This window comes from Larimichthys crocea, chromosome II, assembly GCF_000972845.2.
Source record: "Larimichthys crocea isolate SSNF chromosome II, L_crocea_2.0, whole genome shotgun sequence".
Classification (NCBI taxonomy): Eukaryota; Metazoa; Chordata; class Actinopteri; family Sciaenidae; genus Larimichthys; species Larimichthys crocea.
In genome coordinates this window covers 12,765,186-12,783,262 of record NC_040012.1, presented here as the reverse complement: position 1 = coordinate 12,783,262, position 18,077 = coordinate 12,765,186, and the positions used below count along the sequence as shown (strand labels likewise).

General features: G+C 42.6%; 1 protein-coding gene across 1 annotated transcript in view; it reads right to left on the bottom strand.

The window, feature by feature from the left end:
* The window catches only part of cdh2 (cadherin 2, type 1, N-cadherin (neuronal)), a 57,622-nt gene extending 40,073 nt beyond the window's left edge, over positions 1-17,549 (bottom strand). The window contains exons 1-2 of the mRNA XM_019262207.2: positions 17,184-17,549; positions 15,238-15,346 (exon numbers count right to left, since the gene is read on the bottom strand). Coding sequence (XP_019117752.1) covers positions 15,238-15,346; positions 17,184-17,243 — 169 coding nt within the window. The 5' untranslated portion in view covers positions 17,244-17,549. The remainder of the gene's footprint in view (positions 1-15,237; positions 15,347-17,183) is intronic.
* Positions 17,550-18,077: the final 528 nt, after the last annotated feature.

Genomic DNA, 18,077 nt, shown 5'->3' with positions numbered 1-18,077 from the left:
GACATCTGGCCGCGCCATCTACAAACATGGCCCTTAATGGGCAATTACAAAGTCCAGGGCCTGGGAATACGCTTCGATTTATAGTTCCAATGTATCCAAACCCAGAATCGTCTGTCTATCATTGCCACATTAGGTTATATGAGACAGGAGGCCCATCAGACCTAATAAGCCTTATCCTTTCCAGAGGATGGCCATTAAACTCCCCCCTACCATGCCAGCCCAGCCATCAGCTCCCAGTCTAGTAAATTAAACAAATGAATGGCGTCCTCAGTATAACAATTAAAGCATAGAATAACATGAAACTATGAAGCTCATTAAAGCTCTACTCTATCTACACTCCAAGCCGAGCCCGGGAAAACTCAATTATAAATCATTTATAAGGCAGACATCCAATGTGTGTATTTTGTTTCACCCTTTCAATGTCAGGCTCATATTCAGTCCTACTTCATGCCGGGATCTGAGCTTTCTTGAAGGGAGACTGAGACAGAGGCAGGTTACGCAGAGCCATTTTAGTTGCCCCTGACAACCTATGGCTTTTGCCAAGTTGAGCCCTCTTCATTTAAGTTCCTCTACATTTCACTCTTCTTCCCTCTTTTTTTCCAGTCGGGGGTTCTCCTGCTTTTATTAAGTCCCCTCCCCCTTTCGTGGCAAACACAACCGCGTTATCCATGTCAAATCCATTGGAGACAGCCCGGGGAAGTCAATATGGAGCCAATAGATTCTCTGCTTTCACTGTGGAACTCCTGAGGCAGGGAAGGCAAACACAGCTCAAACTATCACGGAGAGCTCAAAACAACTGTAACGTTTCTTTTCTTCTTTTTTATTTATATCTACGGGCAAGAATATATTTTAGGGTCAAAGCTGGTATTAAAATATATATTTCTTCACACAATCAATCAAGATTTATTCAGGTGTGACAGTGATGTTCCAGTAAACTGTTTTTCATCCCAGCAATGTATAAGTAAAGTGAAAGAACTTTAAAGCCCTCTTGCTGAAATGAAAATCTGGACACACGAGAGAGAAGAATAAAACTCTTTTCAAAGTGACAGCGTGCTCAGAGTCACTGAAAATGGGATTATTGTACAAACACATTAATTTGCGTACTTTATTGAAGTGTTTGAGCAAAGAGAAAATTCAAATGCGAGGCAGACAAAGAACAGAACAATCTGTTGTGAAATACTTTATTCCTCCCATTTGGGTTTTGGATATAAAAATAAAAATGCTGCTCAGAAATTATTCTTAGCATTGTGTGAAGTATCAGCTCAGGAGAGAGCAAAAAAGATGCCACAAAAATAGCGTATCACGCTTTGTTTTCTGCAGTCTTTTTTAGCAATTAACACCTGCCAACAGCCTTTCGCCCTCCTGTCCTGAGCCGCAGGTGTGAGGAGACCAATGTGTGACCTGATGAAAGACACACTGCCAGTTTAGTGCCAAACAGTCATTTCCCCTCACTGATAGGCCATTCTTTATTTAGCGTAGCCTAAGGAGGTATGCTTAGCCGCCACACAGACCGACACACACCGGCACCGACACTAAAAATAAACCATCGCCACCAGCACAGTCCACTAGACACACATTAACCACAGAAAACTAGCTTATTCCCTCCCTGGTATGACCGTGTTGGGTCTTGGAATTAAACACATCAGCCAGAAAAGAGGAGAGTGAGAAGACTGAACGTGGCATCACAGGTGAAAAGTATGAATCACCACCTGTACAGCACTTTCTCCCACTCTTCCTTCTACTCGCCCAATGGCCAGAACTTAGAAGTGACAGTGAATACTAACAATGCAAGCTAGTGTCTCCTGGGCTTCTGTACAGCAGGCACGGTGCAGAATCATAAATGAGCGACTTTGACAGAAAACACATAGGCTTATAGAAAAGAAAAAAAAAAGGGGTGAAGGATGAGCAGCAGAGGAGGCAATGAATTTAGAGGTTGGGGGATTTTCGATATGACAGGGGGTAGTTATTTGCTGGCAGCAGCAAGCCCTTTACCAACAAAGAGCCTTTCATATTTCCTGTGAACAGAGACAGAGACTCCCATTAATCCCGGAGGGAGGGCTCATCTCAGGCTTCTCCTCCGCACATAAATTACTCTTCTTATGCCCTTCCTCCCATTACTGCTCAGTGTTTACAGCATAAAGAGTAAAGAAAGAAAGTGGAGGAGCCAGCCACACATCTTTAATGTGTTAGGCCACTCTTAAAAACAGTTATGTCTGCGCTAACTCATAGCACATGTGCCAACATTTGTTTTGCTCCAAGCCACAGTCAGTAAGCTGTGGCTCTCTGACTCTCATGTCCCTCCTCTCATTCTGTCTCTCTATGTCTCATTTCTGTCTGTCTTTCTCATATGGGAGGAGTGAAAAAAAAAAAAAAAACTCTGCCCAGCTGTCACATCTTTGAGCAGATGAAACCCGCTCTGACGGGCAGAGAACATGCCAATCCCCCACTTATCCCGCACAGAATGGAGTTTAACAGTGGTGCACAGCTGCCTGTGTACACATGCTTAGACCCCTTGGTGGTCTGGTGGAAGGCATGATAAGCGGCTAAGGAACCATCGTCTCACCCGTGTAGCACGCTGAGAATGGATTTGCAAGAAGTGGAGGAGAGAGGGAGAGAGAAAAAGAGAGAGAGAGGGACGGGGATGGAAATGGAGAGAGAATGAGAGAGAAAAGAGCTAAAGAGAGGAGAGAAAAAAAACTCTTATGCATGTGCCTAGTATCTGGACCGCCTTATTTCAAACAGACACAAATCAATGGTAGTGCAATTGCATTTTCCAAGCGCACTGCAGACGGACCAATAAATGAAGGCTGGGGATCAGAGCACAGGCTGAACAGGGGCTAGATCCTGCATTGGCTGTTTCACAGAATGCTGTTCCAGCTGTCAGCAGGATCCAACACCTACTGCTGCACTCACACATACCCTTTAATGCCTGCGACAGCCCTGTTCATAAGGTGCTCAGCGTGAGAGCACTCCGGGTTGTTAAGTTTGTCTACCATTAAAAGCAACAACGGCCACACTGTTTTCCTGTGAGGTAGTACTGATTATACTTTGGAGTGGCACAATAATGTGGATGCATCATCCCATCTTGACAATGGGATGATTTGTCAAACATATTAAAACATATCACTCAGGAGGTTGTTCATTTACGCGATCATACTTTAGTTTTCCTGCCCTGGATTCAGCACTGTGAATTATTGGTAGTATTCAAGTCAGAAGTCATAAAAAGGTTGCAGCATCGCATGCTTGCAGACACTATATCCGCCGTCTAAAATCTCAGACAAAAGTGGATTTTATTGTACTCCACCTTGTATCATCAAATATCTATTACTGAAAAGCCGCAGATCGCTTCCACACATCGACATGTAGCCTCCTGTGGGTCATGATTCACACATACCTTTTAATGTTTTTATGTCTATGAAAAACCTCAAAATGCACAACCTCACTTTATTCCAATTCAGAGGACAAGAACGTGTGACTATCTTTGGCAGTCAAACAGAAATAAATTGAATATACAGCATCATGGCTTATGAATAAATATTATCTTTCAATCAACTACCCAATCTTTCAACGGACGTATAAAAGAACAATGTGTGCTAGTGTTGCCCACTACAGTCGGTGCACAGAATAAGCCTGGTGAATGCAGAACAAAGGCATGTTTGTGTCTTTTGACCTCCACTCTCCTAGACAACACATTCTTGGTAGGACAGAGGGGGAAACATTCAAAACGGGTTCACCATAGTTGTTTTTCCGCTATTTATCCAATAAGATCCCCTTTAGAAGACAAGCTGTTTGTGCGTGTGTGCGCTGGGGGTGGGGGAGTTGCTTTAAACAAACACTAAATACTGAAGTAATAATGCCATGTCAACCTGGTGGTTTATGTTCTTGGCAAGGCGTCTGGAGCATACTTTATTTAGGACTGCTCTCGGCGGAAGAAGTTCTTTGTCGGCTCGTGAGAGGATTTCTTAAGTTTATTTTAGAGCTGATTTAACTGCAAAATCTGTCAAAATGTTTCTCGCACATTATTGTCCCTAAAAGGTTTCCAGATGTTCCGGGGATGACTAACGGCTAATCGCTCATTCTCTATCAAAACAGAATCTTTGACTAAAGAAGTCGCCTGAAACTCAATAAATATCTATAATAATGATATAATATAACATAATAAGTCTAAATATTGGACTACATGGGGCTCAGTGTTTAAAACTGTCAGCTCATCGGCCATTGAGTAAAATACAATTCATGTCATTGTCCATTGCTAATGGCCGTAACCACAGCAACACTTGTACAGACCAGAAATGGTGCCACCAGAAGCTTTTGAAGTGTTTTTTCAGCTTGCGTTGATTGCTCAAACAACCAAAGGTGTGATTTTATCCATCAGGTTGTGCTAAACCAACAGTGACTTGTGTGTGCTTTTCTTCCTGACAAATTTAGTACCTTTTTTGCTCGGTGTTAAAAGTGCCGCATTTGGTCTCGGACCACAAAATGGCCCACAATAGGAGCAACACCAGTTGAAAGGCAGCGTCTGGGTTGAAAAATGTGAGGATGTTACATCTCATCTCTATGAGTAACTGGCATCTTGAATGGAAAAGGGCAGCTCACACTACAAAGGAGGTGGAGGAGGAGGACAGTGTAAAAAAAAAAAGTGACCTAAAACTATTATGCTGTCGACTTCTAGTTGTCAGATGAGATTACAGTATGTGCTGCAGAATACAAAACATATCCAAGCTCAAATTCAGCTGGTTCTTGTGAAATTTTAGGCATTCAACTTTGCTTTTTTAGTATTTGGTTGCCTTGGTCTTCTTTCTGTAACTGAACTTTGAGTGAACCTCCAGCTTTTGAGTGACAACCATATTTGGCTGCAGTGCGATCATACCCTAAGTGCATGTTTCCCCCCCATCAGCTGGCACCCACTTGTCCACAGTCTCTGCTCAAGGTATAAGCTTTTTGCGATATGGAGCTTTTCAGGTTCGAAATAGTCCTCCCACTCATACGTACCCCTGTTGCCCACAGGCAAAGATAATGGTTGTTTTTTTTCATCCCATTTTGCACCCACTGTACATTTTGATAAGTAGTCCACCTGAGCGCGCAAATAAGTCCCATCGACGCACAAATCCGCATTTACAAACAGCATTCTCAAGCACACAACATTCACATGCATTAGTCCCTTTGCCTCATCCTCTGGCTATCTCGAATAAACAAACGCTTTTTAAAATACAAAAATTCAACAAGCTCCTCTAAATTAATACTACAGAGGATGGCTGAAGCAGTATCGATGATTCTGTCTCTGTTGTGGCTCTCTAAACGATGTCATAGCTAAGCCCACTTAAAATATCTGAGGTATATGTATGAACCGAACAAATGTACAATATTAAAAATGTACTTTAAATTGGACCTCACTGGGGACATCCTCTAATAACAAAAACACATTTATGGTACAAGTTCTCTGTTTTCATCTATTGCTTATTTCCACAGGGATGTGCTTGTGGTCCTATGTACAAACAATGCATCAGACAGAGATAAGCTTCTCCAGAGTCAATAAAAATGGTTTTAGTTGAACCCCATAAGGGACCTGGTATGATTATAAACACGAGTAGTGGAGCTGGAAAAATAACATCATAGCATGTTGATCCAATATAAATGCATGCCTCCCTTGCCTCCCACCAGGTTTTTACAGACTGGGAGCTCTGAGGGAGGACTGGGCTAAAATAACATGTACTCAATCTTCTCTGTCCGTGTCTCTCTTTCTCCACAACATTCTTTACATGCTTCGTTTTATTTAAATGCTTTTCTGCCTGTTCAGCTTTCCTCCTTTGTCTTACAGCTACAAAAGGTACCAGTAATCACAAGCAGAGACCCACAAAGCAAATAGATTTGTGAGTGAAAAGAAAACTGTAAAAGTCCTGTCTAGCAGCATGTGCCAAAAAAAAAAAAAAACTTTGATTAGGGATTCGAAACGAGGGAGTCCACAGAATCCTTCATCTGATAATAATGACCCTAGTTCAAGATGTGCTGCTGTAATGTGTTTTGTGCTCCAAGTGTTAATGCTTCAGGCATTTCACGCATTGCACCCTGATCTCTCCCAGACACGTCAGGGGAGCATTATAATTCAGTGTAACTCCTGTCGTATGTACTGGCAGAAGACAATTGGTCAAACTGTGTGAAAAAAATAATGATTTAAATGAGAGCGAAATCTGCAGGATAAAGTTGCCCCCCTAGGTTTTGATTCAAAGCCGAGCTCTTTAATAAGCCCAATTCATTTTCCTCCTGGATCTAGCTCCCTCTATCACTAGTGACAGGCGTGAAAGGTCAATAACCTTGGCTCATAGCCCTCATATGGTTAGCAGTGCCATAAATTAATGGTTGAGGCCGTTATTCCAAACTCTTCGAGTCAGCCGAAGGAAGCTTATCTTCTACAAAGGTCACAGTGCTTAGAACACTTAGTGTGAGAGTGAAGGCCTGACACAGGACCAGTATAAGATTGAATGCATAGCACTGATGGAATCAGATGGAACGTAGGTGGTAATGGTAAGCATTTGGAAACCTCTGTCACTGTTGTTGAGTTTGTAGAGTGCAGCAACGAGGATTTGGTTGCGATGTTCTTTTGAGGGTCGTTCTCATTTTCTTTCTATCCATCCATCTATCCATCTATCTATCTATAAGTTTTCAAAAGAATGTGACCATAATTTCTGTATGTTTATGTCAGACATGGATTGGATTGGATAAATGGATTTCCTCTTCCTTGCCATCACCAGCAGGGTTCCTTTTTTCCATTTTGATCGCAATTTAGGGAGAAATTAGGAGTGCTTGGATTCATGCAGCTGATCTCCCGCTAATCCAAACAGAGGAAAATCATTGTTATATGCAAACGACATTTCGGTTATGAATGTAAATATTGATTTCTGTACAATTAATCGTGTAGCTCTAATGGACAGCAGCTCCCCATCTCACAACCCCACACAAGCAAATTCTACCTGCTCAGGATAAAATGGCAGGGAAAATGAGGAACTAGTGAAGACGTTTAAACCATTAGGAAACCAGATATTTTATTCAGGACTTAGAATAATAGATAATAATAAAATCTTGTGAATATTTGGCTCACATTTGTCAGGTGGTGAGAAGGAGAACTCTATTGGGAACGCTCTCTTTTTCTGACATGTCAGGGCTAAAAAGTAGCACAACTGTGACACTTGTGATGGAGTCTTGCTAACACTTGCTCGCACTCACAGATCTATTGATTTAGTGCAACATGACTAATAAACTCAGCCACTTGTACCAACTGATTTTCATTTCATTGTTTGTACAACTTCAGGCAGAAAGTAATGCACAACATTTGAGTGAAAAATCATATTCCAACTGTTATGCCATATGCATTAATCAGAGCGACCTCATTGGTGCCAATTTGCCGAACACACAAGGTTATTTTATGCAGGCTAGACTCAACATGTTCGGCGAAATTAGCAGACCTTCATCTTGTAGCAGCAGTTATACCCTTCAGTAAGACTCTACCCCCTCCAGCCCGTCCTGCTGAGCAGACAGTGCTACAGGAAATAAAGTGGCGACATGCTGCACGCTCTTTAATGCCTCAGTAAATATCGACAGAGGCAGAGATAATATAAACTCAGACAACACAGGCCGGAGAGCGATATGTTGCTCACTGCTATAGTGTGCGCTCAAATGGAAGCAAGAAATTGCTGCAGGTCAATCATAATATCCGTGTGGTGATGGCAGACACTGGTGTCAGCAAGGCTTGGTGACAGTAGATCACTTGAGACAAGTAATATTGTGGGCTACATATGCTTATCTGATGAGCCAACAGTTTGGGCAGTGGGGAGTAGGGTGGGGAGGCAATGTTCCCAATCAAGATTAAACCAACAGATTTATTCACTATAAATAAAAGTAATGATGTTCTTCATTTTGTAAAGGCAAGCAAAAATGAGAAATAACTCTCACCCAGGATGATATGGTCACCCCTGGAATGATATGACCAATCAAAAGTGAATGAGACTTTATTAGTTAATGTAAAACAAACACTCAGACAGCTATCTATCAAAAATATTACCAACACTACTAAAAGTGCACATCACACTCATGACTGAAACTATGAAGCAACCGAAGGTCAGTCCAAGGAACAAACTCACTTGACCAATAAAAGGAATAAACGCTACAGTACTGTCCTTGCGTTACTCAATTAAGTCCCATCAATCATTGTATAGAGCCACGGGAGCTCCTCCATCTTACGGCTCACATGTGGTGGGGGTGGGGTGGGGTGGGTGATGGAGGGTTGGATAAAAAGGAGAAGAGAATGTCACGAGATACGACCTAACGACTCATCAGAGGCTAGCGTCCAGAGAGGAGCTGGTGCGTTGAAATTGGAGCCTCTGCCGGAACACAATAGTTGGCGTGGCCCGCAGGAGGTAGACGTCTCTTCCCAGGCAGGATATTGGCCTTTGTGAACATGGTTACAGTATCTGGGTCAATTAGCGTGTCCCTGCTTCAAATTTCCCTTTTGTTGTCAGAGGAATAATTGTATGCCAATTCATGTAGCCTCTTGAACACAGCATGAGGTTTGAAAATGTGAGCTGTGTGTCACTGGCATACAGAAGAAAAAAAAAGGCTAAACATGAGGCTGGTTCTGTTGCCGTTTTCTACATTTGCTCAAACTCATTCTCATCTCATTAATATATTCATTTGAGTATTAGCTTCCCTGTTTGACCCTGCGCACAAAGACGTTGTGTCTGCCTGCTGTCAGTCGTTCAGTGGTGTTGAATCTACATCCGTGCAGCCGGTGAATTCACTCTGGTCTAAAAGCAACAAAGCTGAAGCTAAATGCATTGCCTTAGGAACAAAAGATTTAACGAGAGTAGCGGGGACTGGGAGCAGCTCCCCTTCACATGCCTGCCGATGGAAAACGTGAAGCCGAGGTGATCTACCTCGACGTACAGAGAAAAGCAAGCACGGCAGAGAGAGAAAAACTGTGAGCAAAATCGAACGCAGCTCTTGCACAATAAACAGCTGGAGCAACACTGCAAACAGAGCTTTTCTTTGTAGAGGCAGGACCAGTGTAAAAGATATGGAGTTGTTTGCTCTACCGGCCAAAAAAGGCTGTCCCACATAAGAAAAATGGCACTGAAATCCACAAATCAGTCCCTAGAAAAGTAAACAGTCCACTCCATAGTGCTGATGTATTGTCTTCTAGGTGCAAGCTGGCATTTTCTTTGCCACACTGGCTCTAGCATTTCACTTGTGAAAAATAACACTAGCCTAGTTATAAGGAGGTATATATGCACAAAGTCAGGTCAATACAGCTATTTATACACGGCCTCATTACATAGCGATGTCATCTTATGCACAACTTGGGTGTTCTTCACATTAAATAAGACAAATCAGAACCAGTGTGCAAACTACGCCACACCACTATGGCTAATAATGATACCAGCTCCCTCTCATGTCATGACAAACAGGAGGTGTTTTAGAAGAATAAATAAATCCTTCCTCTTTTGACAGTTTTTTAGATGGAAGCACACACATCAATTTTAAAACCTTAGTCATACGGTATCACGGATGGAGGGGCCCAGGTGTGATCTAGAACCAAATAACCCATAAACCCCCTCTAACCTTCACATGACTGTGTGGGGGAGAAATACAGCGAACGGTCTGCTTTTCAGTCCCGGAAGATCATGAGAGACAATGAAATTTTGATTTAGCAAACCTCGTTACGCGTAACCTTGTGAGAAACAAATGGCAATGTACATTTAACACCGTCACATTATACAGCATGGTCTGACTGTTGATTTTCAGTCAAATCTTGCGTTGATAGAGGCAGTCTAGGTCAATTAACATTTACCAACAGCTAGTTATAGAACTCTCCGCTGCCAGCAGCTGCCCATACACTTGTGAGAGCCGTCTGGGTTGAACAAGCTAATTATATGCCAAGGACAAACCCCCCACATAGTCGCGCAGGCACGATAGAGGGACACCTTAACTACTGCCCAATGTCAGAGCGACACACTGTTAAAGTGCCAATAGCACAGGGCGGGCCCTATAGCTGATAAGTGCGATATGAACAAAGGTGACGAGAAGGCGTCAGGATAATGTCAGTTCTTTAAAAAAATGCTTTATCTACATTTAGACATTGTTCAAGTACCTGTCTGACTCCTAATATGTAGGGATTATTTTCAGACTACCCTTCGGTTTGGTGAAGAACTTAGAGCCCTAAAAGGTCAGACATAAATAAAATATGTCCTATCCTGTCATGCCACCCAGCAGGTTCAGAAAGCACACCCACAAATTAGCCACAGATGGGCGCGCTTGCTTTAATACGCTAACATTATTATTTCATTTTTTACGATATGGCCTTAGGACTGAAATGGAGCTGTGATCTTCTGACAAATGGCTGAGGCAGCCCTACCGCCAGCACTCGAACCAACTCTGCTTCCTTGTTAAACTGTAGGCAAACTACTTCCCAAAACCATACACTGCCAAGATTCAATCTGCCGTCACAATACATTGTGGTTATCTAGGCCATGGCGCTCTCAGGAATATAAAAAGACAGCGACAGGGTGATGAAAATAAATTTATGCAGACTGATAACAATAAAGTATAAAACAAATTCCAACCCAACCCGCCAGTGAAGCTTTAGCTGGGAATTGGAGCGCTGCCTTCATTACAACATATTGATCACTGCAAACAAAGACCCTGGATTCATTGATCCACTTCCAGAAAAAAAAAGAAGGGGGGATGGAGGCAATGAACTGCTCTTACAAAGAAACTTATAGTGAAACTGCTGCCTTAGCTTATAAAAACGAAGCCGGACTGGAGTTTGAAATCTCACCAAAAAAAGAAAGATGGTCACGGGCTCGCTCTTGATGTCCCACGATGACAAAGAGAATATGTGAAACATGCAGCAGCTGCTGTACAATTAAAGAGAAACAGCTTCACGGGGTCTCATGTTGCTCTTCATTTTTCTCATCTGCTGCATGATGGCTCCTCTGTGCTCAAGGATCTCATCTTGAACAGGGATTTGAATATTAAGAGAGTCATGTTTGACTATTGAATTATTCAGCATTGGCACAGACATCAATGCAGACCTCATACACCTCAAACATAAAGATCTGAACAGCAGACGCTCTTTTTCTGACATTGTGGGCTTCAGCAGATATTCTGTTCCAGGCTATTCCTTAAAGTTATGAACCTGTACTGAATATTTCAATAAACAACAGAGCTACATAAAATTGAAATTCTGCAATGTTTCAGAGACAGTCCCTTATAGTCCTTGGCTCGTACCACAAAGGCCGGAATCGTTATTTACTGTCCATCATGCTGCTTAAGAAAAAACGCTAACAAACTTGCTAAGCAGACTGCCTAAAAAAACATTTGGAAATGTGCCTTTGTCTCTCCAAGTGATGAACGACTGACTTCGCAGGTCACAACAACATGAGGTAGGGGTGCCGTTCATTTGCGGCCTCCCTGGTGATGGGTCAGGACCTCTTTGGCTGGTCTTTCACTCAACTCTACCTAACCAGGAAACCCCCACACCAGCCTCATCCCAAATCTGTGGGCAGGAAAAAAAGAGTATGTTGCTGAGCACTTGGCCCAGTTTACAGGAGAGGGTCGAGCAGGGTCACGTCTCACCAAACACTGGGGCCCCTTAAACACATCTGAGTGGCCCCAGCTGTACCCAGGGCCATCAGAATCTTAACAGAGTGCAGAGAACCAGAACAACATAAAAATGAGTTCAGTCAGTGCGAAGTTCAGCTTTTTCGCGAATGCAGTGTTTTTCTTGTCAAAAGGGTGAAATTTAGTTTGTTTAAAAGGTTTGCCTTAAACAAACACAGCAAAGAGGGGTAATTATACTTAATGATAGATTAACGGAAAATTCTGAGATATATATAGCCCAGGAGAGCTTTCCAGTGAGTGTTCTCATTGCTGACGTTGACACTAATTGCTTCAATCACATTATTAAACTGGTCAACTGTAAATCCCCCTCCCCCAACAAACCCATCTCTGTAGCCGGCTCACTGGACCCTCTTGACACGCGCACATTTAAAGCACTTGAACCGAGGATAAAGCAGACTTTAGACATACTTCTCTTTCTTCGCCAGAGCTCACATAATTGTCAAGAAAGACGAAGTAAAACACAGGGCTGTGGGGTGGAGAAAAGAAAAATGAAAGCAGAATAGATGGTTGGGGGTAGGTACGGCAGAACAGTACCATAAGAGAATGTATTAAGCTCAATTAGGCTTTCGGGCTTTTCATTAACCCAGTTTTTAGGGAGGGAAACCTCTGCTGAATAATGCTGCGACTGACTCACTTTGCAACCCTGCTTTAAAAAGGCCTCATCTGGAAAAAAAACTGCACAATGTGTGTCAGCTCTCCAAAGCCACCAGAATTCCATTAGACACCCAGGGGCAAACCACCCGCAGCCGCAGCCTACCTGAAATTAAATGCAATTTAGTAAAACAAGTCACTTTATCAAGTGACTAAACAAGATAAGAGGAAACACTGGCCCAAACGTTTAAAGACGTTAGCCGCTTTCATCTATATGAAGGTCTGATAATAAATAACCATGTTTGGTCATCTCTCTCCACTCAGTATCAGGCCAGAGCAAATATCGCAGCGTTAAAAGCAAGGTCATATAAGCCCCAGAGTGTAGACAGTTGGCTACCTTCTAAGCCTGATGTGGTTTTGCATCTGCAAACAATGACCTAAACCTCCCTTTAACGGATCATTGGAGAGGACTGCACATAGAGGAATAATTGTCCTTCCTGGCATTTCTCTGTGCTGCTCTGCCAAGCAACTTTGAAGTAATGCATTTTAACAAATTTCAATGAAAATCAATGGGGCATCACTTGGCCAACTAACAGTTAAAGACGTCGTTGGCGACCATCACTTGGCCAACTAACAGTTAAAGACGTCGTTGGCGACCCCCCCCCTCCACACACACACACACACACACACACACACACACACACACACACACACTGTGATTTAATCTTACAATCAAATAGCTATGTTAAATGGTTGGCCACAATTGCCATCATCAAATCCACAGGATATCTTCAATTTACCGCAGACAATGTCAGCTGTTTACATGTGAGCTGCCACCATTTCCAGCTTTTACAGACCTCAGGATGTGTATTCTCTTAATCAATAACAAAGAAGAGACTGCAATTAGATGGGACAAAGATATATGACAGCTCTCCCCCGCTGCGTCTCTTGCATACTCTGGGGTCAAAAGCAATACAGTATGAGCATGACTCATATTACTGACACCTTACACAATGTACTGATGGTATTACAAAGAAATCCGAGCAGATCGTATTTCAAATAAGCTAACCACCATCCAATAACTTAATAAAAAGTTACTGGAATTAACTGTTTGGGTTATTTTCAACATGACAAATCATGTGTGTTGTGTTGTAACAAGTTCAGACTTTAAAAAAATGACTCCAACACTTAGATTCATTCATTGCCTTTCTATTCATTATCTAAAGCCTTTCAAGGCACAATTGACAAAGTTAATGAAATGCAAGGAAATTTAAAGCATTAGCCCGCTACATGCGGTTATAGAAGCATCAATTTGGCGGAAAAAAAAGAAGCTCCTGGTCAAAAACAATATCCCGAAACAGCATGGTGAAAGCAACGTTGAAAAACTCTAGGCTTACTCTCCACACTGTGGGGGCTTTGTCTTTCAAAACATGCCACAGGAGTTTTTCATTAGAGAATGCAGTTTCATTAACATCATCCCACGCTGTTCAGCCCTGCTGCATTACAATGACACAGGAGTGCCCCTCTCTGTTGAGGAAATCTCCACAGAGCAACAGCTCACTGGGGGAGGGGAAGGTAGAGAAAAGAGGAGAGGGGGTAGTGCAGAGGGGGCGGGCGGAGGGGGGCAAACAAAAGGGAACCTGATTACCCCCGGTCACGGCTCATCCACAAGCCAACAGAGGGAAATCCATCACCTGCAGGATCAAACAGAAACTTGTGCACAAGGTAAAGCGCAGTGAAAGCTGTACCCACCCATCTAAGCACTCTCTTCCCTCTCTCCTTTATTCTCTCGTCATTGCTACCCCTCCCTAACCCGTCTCTGACTCACACCGACGGCAGCGTGCAAGTTTTAGGCACACACTGTGAAATCCAACACAAGTGAGAATGTTTTCTGGTCTAAATGACCTCAAGGCTCTAACCTCGCTAATGGCACACTGGTGATATATTCCAGTTTTATTACCGTCTGTAGGCCTGCGTACCGTTTCGCAGTAGCTACATCTTTATTTTGCCTATATTAAACACCAAAGAGGCAGTGTTGGTCATGCCTGCTGCAGTGTAATGGACTAGTGCAAAAAAAAAAAAAATCATTATTTTTCACTTTCTAGTTTGCGCCAGGTAATATGTTAGAAAAAAAAACACACACTACTACTGCTTGGCTTCCAACAGAAGGACAATTGCTGTAACAAACATTTTGAAAGATACTTAAATTGCTGTTATTACTACACCACTGAGTGGGCTTAGCAGTGTGACACTGCAATTGGACACATTACCATATTATTCTAGCAGGAACCTTTTGGCGGAAAAAAAAAAAAGTGTTTAAAGTAACAGAAATCCTTCCCGCAGGTATAAATCTGTACTGAAGTGATATTAAATAAGGACAAGACAAATGCAAAATAATAGCACATGATGGTAGAAACAATTCAATGCAGCAACACAAGGCACTGAATGTTTAATGGCGAGGCTATTTGGCAGATTAAAGTTGCATAAGTATTTAAATCTGTGTGTAACTGATTTTCATTCATTGCAACAAGAACTGCCCCCAGTGCAATCAACAAATCCTACTTTTAATGACAAAGCCAGCCGGTTAATATTCGTTTTAACAAAATGCAAATGACAAAAACAAAAACAATCAGCCACAATGTATGAGCTAGCATTTAAAAAGGAAGAACCTGCTTATGTTTGTGTCTGCTTGGAAGGAAAAGCCAGCGTGTAAGCAGAAACGGGCAGAAGCTATATAAAGTCGAACCACATTTTAGCTGGTTTACAAGGCAAACTACACGGCTTGCAATACCACACAGCTACACTGAAGCTAATTGTTTAAATATGTCAGGCTTGTTCTGATCCTCCCTGAAATGTAACACATGGAGGCAAGCATGCACGACTGATACACATGCCGACACAGACACACCGCTCGAACACAGACATAACAAGCATCCAGCACGGAGCAGAACTAGGAAATATTTCTCCACTCACCGTTGAAAAGGGGCTGTCCTTTCTCCGTGATATCTGGCACCACAACCTTGTATACATCTTCAGAGAAGCCTGGCCTGCATGGTGGGGTGCCCCTGCCCTCTGCTGTAATCTGTGATTGGTAGGGGGGAGAAGGGGTAAGGGGGTGGGAGGGTGGGGGACAATGAGTCATAAATCAACCTTTAAAAAAAATGCACTCTGTTGCCTCCCAAAAAAAAAAAAAAAACCTCTTGGTCACGTTCTGGAGTCCCCGCAGTTGTACAAAAGCATCTGTTGTTTTTATAGCAGGGACCGCAATTAGGATAATGAGGCCAAAAGGGTTAAGCATTAGCCAAAAAGCATGGCTAGGCAAGAACAAGCTCCATTTGTCCCCCTTGGAGGGGCCCAAGCACAGGGAAGGGTTATGACCAACTCCATTGGATCGGCCCCTCTGATCAACACACTACTCTGGACAAACATCCAGCTTTGAAGTAGAGGAACAAGGGAATAAAAAGTAAATGCTAACGACCCACTGTTGTGGGAATGAACAATTCTGTGTAAATGTCTGAAAAAGCACGAAATAACAACTGCTTGATGTCTAAAGAGACTGCAAGGCGGTGACTGTGATCAATATAGTGCTTTATTTTCTCCCCCCCACCCTCCTCGTTTTTTAAAAAGGAAAACTCTGCGCTTAGGGGTCTTAACACAAAAGATTGAGAGAAGAATGGGGAGGGTGTCGTGAAGAAAAGGAAAGGAAAAACCTGGGTGAATCACTGGAGCTGGTGTTTCCCGCAAAACATGGATTTATCAAGAAAGAAGGAAAGAAAAAAAGACCAAACAAACGGTGTGAGAAATCAAAAACAGGGCACACAGAAACACTCTTGGTGACCAGGCATGTCCGGATATACTCCCATCACACAGACCTCAGCATTGATTCAGCTTTCTCAGGAACATGAGGCCTGTTCCTATTTCTTTTGCATGCACTCTCAAAAGAATGTAAAACGAGAGGAGTCCTCTGCTGAAAAAGAGCATTGTGGCTATCCGTGCCACTTGCCATTCTTAATCAGAGGAATTTAAATGGAAAATGCTTGCAGACTGGAGGGGGGAGGAAGAGGAGGAGGAGGAGGTGGAGGAGCAGAGACGGGGGAATTCTAGCACTTTACAGCAAAAAAAAGGCACCAGGATGGATGTACATTTCTAGATTGAAGCGTTGACACAGACACAAAAATTCTTCACTTATTAACTATTTCAGCTGCATTATGACTAAGTGTGTGTAGGGAGGGGGGGCACAGTCTCAATAAAGTGGCCACACAGTGAGGAAAAATGAATCATAAAACAGTCATTATTCTACATATAGTAAGACTATAAACAATTTGTAGTGTGCCACAATATGTTACAGTAGGCTACTTTTCATTGTTGCTCATAAGGGATTTTTACCAGAGAAGCAATTAACTCGCCGGGTGGTGGTGGTGGGGGACAGGGACACGCTGCAGTAATCTACATAAATATTCTAAACTAAATATAAAAAGAAGAAGAGAGGGAGAAGTAGGTTATTGTGGGGCCTGTGTAGCCCAACTTCAAGACAATAAAAAAATATTCGGCTAACATGAACTCTTTTAAACGAGGCGACGTCATTGGGAATTTGAATTCCAACTGAAATCGAACGTTAATTCGAACGTGCGCAGTTCTAAAGGGGAACGGTTAGCGTCTCGTGCGCTTCCAATAAATAAATTCAAAAAAAGAACCGTTAGCTAGCAGCGTAAGTAGTATAATTATAGCCCGTGCTAAAGCTACTTTATTGTGAATTTTAGGTACATTCATTGCATTGTTTCCAAACTACACGTCATGTAAAGTGCATGTGAGAAGGCTAAGCAAGCCCGACCGGGCTCCTAACTCATCAAACAGCATCGCTAAAGCCCAACAAGCACCTAAACTGTCCCGGTGTAACTCCGGCTCGGAAACCACATTACCTGCAGTCCTGCCAAGACCGCCAGCAGGAACAGACCGCTGCCCTCGTGTAGTGAGTACATTTGTACGCCCCGCTTTTAACTGCTTAAATTTCCACCTTCGGAATCCGTGTGGAAAACAAAACACAAAAAAAAATGGAGAAGGGGGGGAAAAATTAAAAAAAAAGAAGAATATCCGTCTGGCTCAAGTGTAGCCGCGGTAAGAAAAGTCCCTCTACGACAAAAGGCAGGAGCAGGAGCGGCGGCGGCAGCATGTAGCAGCCTCCTCCTCTATCTATCTATCCAGTCAGTACTGAGGGAGAGCGGTGCCTGGTACTGAGGCTGCTGCTCCCTCCCATCCAGTCCAACACGAAAACAAAAAAAAAAAGAGCCCCAGCCACTAGTCTATAAACCGCCCATCTCACTGTCTCTCCCTACTGGTCATACAGACAATTTCACTGCTGGGACAGGAGCGGGGTCCCCTATGTTAACAGTCATCCCAAATGACAAGAGTATTATGATGTTCACACATAAAAGAAATGTTCATTCAATGTGTGTGGTGGTGATTTTTTTATTGTAGTCTGTCATCAGAGATGAAAGTAAATGCTCAAATATTTTATTTGAGTAGAAGTGGTAATACTACAGAGTAAAAACACCTGGGCCCTGCACTTAAAATGTTATTTAAGTGTGAAAGTATTAGCTTTAAAGTATACTTTAATCACAAAGTTACTATTAATTGTGGTGTATATAAATGTACACAGATATGCAAGAAATAAATAGACACCTTTAATTTGAATTTGAATGAAGGTGTTTATTTACTTCTTGCAAGTCTGTGTGTATATAAATTATGTGTAAGTATCCCTTGAATGTCTTAGTTGCCAAATGTGGGGCTGATTTCACCTACTTTATATACTGCTG